This window comes from Rhincodon typus, chromosome 22 (genome assembly GCF_021869965.1).
Source record: "Rhincodon typus isolate 14 chromosome 22, sRhiTyp1.1, whole genome shotgun sequence".
Classification (NCBI taxonomy): domain Eukaryota; kingdom Metazoa; phylum Chordata; class Chondrichthyes; order Orectolobiformes; family Rhincodontidae; genus Rhincodon; species Rhincodon typus.
The window spans coordinates 9,495,418-9,504,584 of record NC_063353.1 but is presented as its reverse complement, the minus strand read 5'-3'; the positions used below and the strand labels follow the sequence as shown (position 1 = coordinate 9,504,584).

The window sequence follows — 9,167 nt, the reverse complement described above, 5'->3', positions numbered from 1 at the left end:
AATAATTGATTACTCATAGTTCAGGAAGTTGATGGGCTAGAGTTTCCTTCACAATATCAGGTAAAGTTGGAAAAGCAAATTGGAGCAGTGAGGCCTACTACAGCAGTTACACCCATTGTGAAATTCTCCTACCCCATCCCTATTCCCCAATCTCTCTCTGATGTATACAATAGCCTAGTATGAAGGGAACAGCGGATTATTGACGGGCCAGCATTATATGTCCATTCAAATTTACTTAGATGTCATTTCTCAACAAATATTTAGCTAGAGAGTTAGCAAAGTGACATATGAGCCTAATCAAACAGCCTACTCCACATTAAAAGCAAGATGATTTGAGTGTAGCCCAACCTCTTTTCAAAAAAACGCAGGACAAAATACACCTTTTAAAGCCACAGTATCATCACACTGTCCCATATCTTAAATTAATTACATCAAATTTTGGCCAATAGTCAGGGACAGTAGGGTATGACAGCAAGTCAGACAGGCATCGAAATTTAGAATTGAGCTTTGGAAGAGCCGCAGCCACTGTCCATGTCCAATAGGTCCAAGGTTTTTGCTCCGGATGTGAACTAGGGCACAGACTACAGAGAGAGGATGAGCGAACTGACCAAGACACTTCGTTATGCAGTGTTGTTCATGCTGAGGGAGAAAAAAGAAATGCTGTAGAAATAGTAGTTAGCAGAGTGAGGGGAATAGATGCTGTTCTCTGTAGCAAAGACAGAGTTCCAAAAGCTATGTTGCCCAGCTTGTGCCAAGCTTCAGGACATCTCTTCTGGGCTGGAGCGCAACTTGGAATGGAAGGAGGAGGATCCAGTTGTCATGATTCATGTAGGCTTGGCCAGGAAAGAATTTCTGCTGGGAAATAATGAGCAGTTCAGGGCTAATTTAAAATGCAAAACCACAAAGGTAATTATCTCTAAATTACTAACTAAACCACATGCAAGTTAGCACAAGGTAACTAAGACTAGAGAGATAAATACATGGCTCAAAGATTGGTGTGGGAGAAATGGGTTCTGATTCTGGAGGTACTCGCACATGGAGTACTGGGGAAAGAGAAAGCTGTTCCATTAGGCTGGGCTTCAGTTGAAGCATGCTGGGACCAGTGTTCTAGTGAATGATACAATGAAGGTTGTAAATAGGACTCAATGAATTCATGCAGGGGACGATTTAATTTAAGGGGAGTTATAAAAAATAAGAAAGGAATGAGTGGGCAGAGGTGCAGGGGAGGGAACAGGTGAAAAATAATCAAAGTCTGACAGGAAGGGGTTAAAAAAACAGAAGAATGCAGCAGAAATTAGAAACAATAATGGTAAAAAGAAAAGGCTTAGGGATTTCATCTGAATGTACATTGCATTTTTAGCAAGATAGATGAGTTGATGACAGAAATAGAGATAAATGAAAATGAGTTCATAATTCTTACAGAAAGGTTACACAATATCCAAGGCTTTGAATTCAATATTCAAACATGTTCAATCTTCAGGAAGAACAGACAAAAATGAGAAGGAGGTGAGATAGCTTTGTTAACAAAGGAGGGGTTTCAGTGTAGTGGTGAGTAGTGATATTGTTGCAACACATCATGACATGGAATCAGTTTCTGTGAAAATACGGAATATGAAGGTCAAAAACTCACAGATGGGAGTCATCTATAGGCCCCTTTCTCAGTAGGAGAAAGTATAAGCTGGGAACTAATGGAGGCATGTAAGGAGGGCATTTCAATTGCAAGGGTGATTTCAATTTGCAAATTCAGTTTGAGGTACAGTAACTCAGGTCTTAAAACCAGCGTCCTCAACTTAAATAAAGGCAACCACAGGGTTATGAAGGAAGAGTTGTCCAAAGTAGCCTGGGAAAGTAGACTTAAGAGGATGAGCAGTGGCAAATAGTTAAGCAGATATTTCAGCAAATTTACTGCTCCAGATATAACACTAAACAAAATTATATTCTGGTCAAAAAGAAAGACTCAATGAGAAAAGTGAACAACCCATGGTTAAAACTGGTCAAGGAGAGTATCTAACCAAAAACTAAGGCAGACAAAGTGGCAAAAACTGGTGATAAGCCAGTTCATAGAATCCCTACAGTGTGGAAACAGGCCCTCTGGCCCAACAAGTCCACACTGACCCTGAGAGCATCCCACCCTCCCTGTAACCCACCTAATCAACACATCCCTGAACACTACAGGCAATTTAGCACAGCCAATCCACCTAGCCTCCACATCTTTGGACTGTGGGAGGAAACCAGAGTACCCAGAGGAAACACATGCAGACATGGGGAGAATGTGCAAATTCCACACAGACAGTCGCCCAAGGGTGGAATCGAACCTGGGTGCCTGGCGCTGTGAGGCAGCAGTGCTAACCAGTTGATTTAGGATATTTCAGAAACCAGCAGTGGATTACCATAAAGCTAATAAAGCTGGAGAAAATTGGTTCCAAAAGTAAATTGGCAAGAAATTTTAAAAGAAGCAAGAGCTTCTACAGATATAAAAAAAGAAAAACAGTAACTATATTAAGTATGGGACCTTCAGGACGTGGTCGAGCAGTTTCAAGGCCGAAGAGATTACGAGAGAGTTGCAGTGGAAGAGAGATCCCCTGAGGTTTTTCCGGAGGGAGGAGGGTAACTTCTTCAGGGTAGGCATCCTTAGAAGAGGCTTCGCAGTGGGGTTAAAATTGTTTCAGAGATAGTAGGAACTGCAGATGCTGGAGAATCTGAGATAACAAGGTGTAGAACTGGATGAACACAGCAAGCCAAGCAGCATCAGAGGAGCAGGAAGGCTGACGTTTCGCGCCTAGACCCTTTTTGAAGAGGGGTCTAGGCCCGAAATGTCAGCCTTCCTGCTCCTCTGATGCTGCTTGGCTTGCTGTGTTCATCCAGCTCTACACCTTGTTATCTCAGATTCTCCAGCATCTGCAGCTCCTACTATCTCTTAAGTATGGGACCCTTGAGAATGCCACTGGGACATTAATAACAGGGAAGAGGGAAGTTGCAGATAACTGAAACTAATATTTTGCATCAGCCATCAAAAATAACATCCAATAAACAAAGTGCTAATGGGAGGAAGGCTCTCTTAACAGTCTCTATCAGGAGGGACAAAATATTTAACAAACTAATGGGACTAAAGGCACACAAGTCACTAGGAACTGATGACCCTGCACCTAAGGGTCTTAATGGAACTGGCTGCAAAGTCAGTGCAACCATGGGTGGAAATATTTCAGAACTCGCTGGATTCCAGGACACTTCCAGCAGACTGGTAACCATGATTGTGATGCCTTGTTTCAAGAAGGGATGGAGGCTGACACCAGGCAACTATAAACTAACTAAGCTAACATCTGTTGTTGGGAAAATGCTACAATTCATTATTAAGGAAGACATAGCAGGACATTTAGAAACAATTAACACAATCAGTGTCAACATTGTTTTGTAAACGGGGAATCATGTTTGACAAATTTGCCAGCGTTCTTTGGGGATAGAACAAACAGAGTTGATAAAAGGGAACCAGGACATGCAGAATACTTACATTTCCAGAAGGCATTCCATAAGTTGCCACATACAAGATAGGAGCTCACAGAGTAGATGATGTATTAGCATTGATTGTGAATTGATTAACACACAGAAGTCAGAGAGTCAGAATTAATAGGTCTTTTGTAGGTTGGGGAGATGTAACTAGTGGAGTTCCACAGGGATCTGTCCAAGGGCCTCAATTAGATATTATCTATGTTGGTGACTGGGAGTAAGGGAAATGATTCTAAATTTACTGACAGTGCAAAAATAGGTGGGAGAGCATCTTGTAAAGAGGATGCAAGGAATCTGTGAGGGGATATAGACAGGTTGAGTGAGTGGGCAACAGCTTGGCAGATGGATTTCAATGTTGGAAAGTGTGAGGTCATGCTTTGGTAGGAAGAATCAAAAGGCAATTATCTAAATGGAGAGAGGTTTCAAATAAAGTTCAGCAGAGATGGCTCTGGGTGTTCTTGTAAAACTCAAAAAGTTAACAAGCAAATGTAGCAAGTAATTAAGAATGCAAACGGAATTTTGACCTTTATTGCTAAGGAGTTGGAGTTTAAAAATAAGAAAATCTTATTAATATAAGTCTACAGCGTGTTAGTGTTGCTGCACCTGGAGTACTGTGCACAGTTTTGGTCCCCATATTTAAGAAAGAACACATTCGTATTGGAGGCTTTTAAAAAAGAGATTCACTAAATTAATTTCTGGTCTGAAGGGATTGACTTATGAAGAATGACTACTCAAGTTAGGCCTTTATACAGTAGAGTTTAGAAGAATATGGGGTGATTCTATTGAAATATACCAGATTATGAAGAGGCTTGACAGAATAGATATTGAGAAGATGTTTCCTACCATGGGCGAATCTCAAACAAGGGGATTCAGTTGCAGAATAAGGGGAAACACATTTAAGAGAGAGATGCTAAGAAATTTCTTCTCCCAGAGGCTCGTGGATGGCTGAAATTCTCTACCCCAGAGATTTGTGGGGGCTAGATCACTGAAAGTATTTAAAAAGGCTGTAGATGGATTTTTGAAATACTGGGAAGCTGAAGGTCATGGGGTCAGGTCTGGAAGAGGAGTTACGGCATAAGGCAGATTAGCCGTGATCTTGTAGAATGATGGGGCAAGCTTAAGGGCCAAATGGCCTACCTCTGCTCCTATTTCTTATGTTTTTATATTCTAACACTCATATTTACCAGATGCCTTCTGGCGTAATGTCTAAAGCCCAGTTCCAGTCTTCACATTCATCCGAACCATTCATAAACTTTACAAAACCTCTCTTGCTGCCTTGGTGTCAAAATCCTTTGCTGTTATTTCAACTCCGACATTACTTTTGCCCACAGTTTTCAGCTACGTTCAACCCAAAGGAATTGAACAGAGTGTCACTGCCTCCGAAGGACCATGAAGTGAAGCTAATAGATAAACCTGGAGGAAGCAACAATGAGCTTGCTGCCTTCTGCAACTTGTTAAATGCGTGAGTCTGAAATATTCAAATGAAGTCACTAACTATTGATCGTAATTTCTGATCTGTGCCATTTAAGTAAAGACTTAAAACGTGGTTTTCCAAGCTTTCCAGATCCACTCAGCTGCTGCCCCTTAGGGCTTCATCTCTGTTGTTGACGTATTTTTGTCCTTTAGATCCAGCTTATGCTTAAGAATTAGCTTTACACAATAATATGGCATCACACATACTACATCACACAAACTAATGGAATCAGGAAGTCTCCCATTTAAAATGCTTATATATAGATAATTCTACTTATAGCAAAGTAGGACTGGAATTTAGAGAAGGGAACAGGGTCTTTTTTTTGAAACAACATTCCATTCAGTCCCACATCAACATTTTAAATGAATTCCTCCAGCAGAAAGCTTTGCTTGACAGTTACATTGATTAGAAACTCAGGCAGATGTGGCCTAGGAGTGCTAGTTTGTAAAATCTACACTAATCACAGCTCCATAGCCATTCTCTTTCGAACAAAACTTTTTCAAATTTGGTTTAATGTTACTTAACATTCCTCAGCCAATCTCTGCCAAACATCTTTACTTCATTTTCTTTCGGTTTACGTAAGATCATAAGACATTGGAGTAGAAGTAGGCCAATCTAGCTCCTCAAGTCTGTCCTGCCATTCTATAAGATCGAGGTTGATTTACTTAAAGCCTTAACTCCTTTTTCATGCCAGTCCCTCATTGCCCTCAACTCCCTGATATTGCAAAAATCTATCAACCTCCTCTTTAAATACTTTCAATGATCTAGCCTCCACAACTCTGAGGTAAAGAATTCCAGATATTCATTATCCTCTGAGAGAAGAACTTCCTCTGCAGTTTTAAATGAGTGTGACTATTTCTCTTAGTTTGAGAGTTCTCCACAAATATAAGTACCTTCTCAACATCTAGCTTGTCAAGCTCCCTCCGAACTAGTATGTTTCAATGAGATTACCCTCATTCTTCTAAACTCTAATGAATAAAATGCTTAACCTGGGTAACATTCTTGACAAATCAACCTCCATCATCCCAGGAATCCACCTGGTGAATATCTTCTGAGCTGCCTTCCATGCCAGAATATTCCTTCATACATGGGGGGAGGCGGAACAAAACTGAATTGTTACAGGTTGCTACAGTATTGCTCAATCTAATCATCACACTGGAAAGTTGTAACAGGATTTCATATTTTTAAACATCAAACCCCTAGCAATAAAAGGCCAAAAAATTTAATTTTCCTTCTTAATTACTTGCTGCACTTGCCTGTTAAATTTTGGCATTTCAAGCACAAGGATGTTCAAATCTTCTGTACTGCACTTTCTTGGAACCTCTCTCCATTTAAATAATTGCCTGCCTTTTGAGTCTTCCTATCAACGTAAATGGAACCACATTTTCCTACTTTAAACTCCAACTGACAACTTTTTGCTCACTCACTCAATCCATAACCCTGTGCAGATTTTTATGTCCTTATCACAACATGCTCAGTCACTCAGATTTCGTATCATCAGCAGATTTACCTTACACTCTGCCCCTCTTCCAAGTCATTATTATAGATAGTAAATAATTGAGACCCTTGGACTCATCTTTGTGACATTCTACTATTTATGTCTTTCCAACCTGAAGAAAGCCCCATTTATCCTGAATCCTTGTCTTCTTTTATCCAATCCCCAATCATGTTAATATGTTACCCCTAAATTGTGAGTTGCTATCTCGTGCTATAACTTTTTAACCTTATTGAATGCCTCTGGAAATCCAAATGCACCTCCTCTACTAATTTCCCTTTAACAATCTGCTTGTTATATCTTCAAAGAACTCTAACAAATTTATCAAATATTATTTACTTTCACAAAACCATGGTGACTCGATTGTGTTAGGCTTTTCTAAAAATCCTGCTTTTTCTTCCTAAATAATGGACTCTAGTATTTCCCCAACAACAGACGTTAGGTTAACTGGTCAATAGTTTTCCATAATCTTTCTCATTTCCTTCTTCAATAGGGGTGTCATATTATTCCAACCACCAGAGTCTAACCTTTGAGTTCAACCTTTGAGATTTCTCCCTTCATTCACTTTCCTTCTCAAATTCTTTGCTCTTAATTTTCTTGTTACTGTACTTTAGACTCCTCTGCATCTAGTGTTTATTGTCTTTTCCTCTTACGCACTTCTTAAAGGGTTCTGTTTTGGATAATGTGTTTCTTGTAAGCGATGTTGCAATGAGATGGAACTATCAAATCATCATCATATCTACTTTTCTCCAATGTTCATCTTCAACTTCCTTTGCATATCCAGTGGCCGAAGGCTTATCTACATTAGAGTTCTCCATCCAAACGTTTTTCAGTGTAGAGATAGTTGGAACTGCCGATGCCGGAGTCTGAGATAACAAGGTGTGGAGCTGGATGAACACAGCAGGCCAGGCAGCATCAGAGGAGCAGGAAAGCTGATATTTCAGGTCATATCCTTTCTGACCTGGTTTCCATAAGGCCTCATTCAGTTGTCAAGTTGAGGCAATTCTGTTAAGTTTTGCCAGCATAATAAGATAATGACAGTAATGTCTGTAAGATGTTGCAGTGGACAGAGATGCAAGAATGCTAAACAACACCTAATATTCATGCAGAATTTAAAAGAAATTTTTTTTTAAAAATCAATAGAAATGCACAAGCCAAGAAGAAGACACTGTATGAAAGCTAAAGAAAAAAGTACTGGCCAAATGCCTTTGGATCTTTGACTTTAGCCATCCTAGATGCAGTGCCCAGTTCATTCCAGACTGATTGGTTGGAAAATAGTTCTTCGTTAATTTATTTAGAACATTTAACTGCAGACAGGAATGCTTTCAGGTAAGTTGAAGAGAACTTCTAGAAAATCCCACAAGACATAGCTGTGGATCTGAGCAAGTTTTCTCAAGTCCCTTCCTTCTTCCCATCTTCTGCATCTGTTAGATTCCTGCCATGTTGGAGTCAGTCACTGGAAAATCTCCCAAGTTGTTTCTGAGTACCAAATCAGTTCAAATAAAGTGCGAACATATCGGCTTCCTGTTATCGGCTTTAGTGGAAGTAAAGCGTGAGGAGTGAAGCTCCATAGCACCAGCTTATTATTGTGTTGTCGTTTACAATACCATGCCATCTGACTAAAATAGCAATCTCTCTTACTAATTAATTTGTGATTCTCCAAGCAGTCTGTACAGCTCATTTGAATGCTTGTGTCACTGGTGCATAGGTCAGAACACAAACAGATCTGTGTTAACAATAAAACAAATGCTGATAGAAAGTGCTAGAAATCCACTGAGGCGCCTTTTCCTTTAGTAGAAAGGAACAAGATACTTCCAGATAAATACTGCAATCAGATTTTAACTCAACTTGTCAACGAATGTTGATGTCCTGAAGCCCTTTGTGCTCCCAGACAGTTTCAGTTGTAACAGCTTGTTCAATTCCCAGCTTTTATTTTCCCAACTTTTCCGGTTCTGCTGAAGCTTTGGAAATATTCTCTTGCTGCCAATCAGCATTCTGGTGAACTAACAGGGAATCTCCATATTTTAGGTTTGCATGGAAATGCTACATGCTGTGACAAAATTCCCAAAGACTATCATTTTAACCAAAATGGAAAATTGAACTTATTAAAATACAAACAAAATTTTATTGTAGATGCCAAACACTTAAACATTCACTGGATAAATGAACAATTAAAATGGGTTAAACTCCACAGGGCCTTTTGAGCTGAACTCTTGACTGCTAGCCTTAGGCCTAGGTTCTGAGGAAGTTGCCCATAAGACATGAACCTGACTTTTCTCTGTATTGATGTTGTTAGACCTGCTGTTCATTTCTGGCATTTCCCCTTCTTGTTTATCTTATTTAAATACATGAAGAAACGTAGCAACATCACAACCCCAATCATTATTTTCGGTGTAAAATGAACCTGAATTCAGCTTTTACCTCTCTGTGTGTGTGTGTGTGTGTGTGTGTGTGTGTCTGCGTGTGTGTGTGTGTGTGCGCCTGCGTGTGTGTGTGTGCGCGCGAGAGAGAGAGGGGAGAGAGTGAAGAGTGTGTGTGTGTGTGTGTGAGAGAGAGAGAGGGGAGAGAGAGTGAAGAGTGTGTGTGTGAGAGAGAGAGAGAGGGGAGAGAGAGTGAAGAGTGTGTGTGTGAGAGAGAGAGAGAGGGGAGAGAGAGTGAAGAGTGTGTGTGTGTGTGTGTGTGTGTGTGTGTGTG

General features: G+C 40.2%; 1 protein-coding gene across 1 annotated transcript in view; it reads left to right on the top strand.

The window, feature by feature from the left end:
- Window positions 1-696: 696 nt before the first annotated feature.
- Window positions 697-9,167, top strand: part of LOC125485812 (phosphatidylinositol 4-phosphate 3-kinase C2 domain-containing subunit beta-like) — a 140,991-nt gene continuing 132,520 nt past the window's right edge. The window contains exons 1-2 of the mRNA XM_048610566.1: window positions 697-906; window positions 4,836-4,966. Of these exons, the coding sequence (XP_048466523.1) occupies window positions 697-906; window positions 4,836-4,966 (341 nt within the window). The remainder of the gene's footprint in view (window positions 907-4,835; window positions 4,967-9,167) is intronic.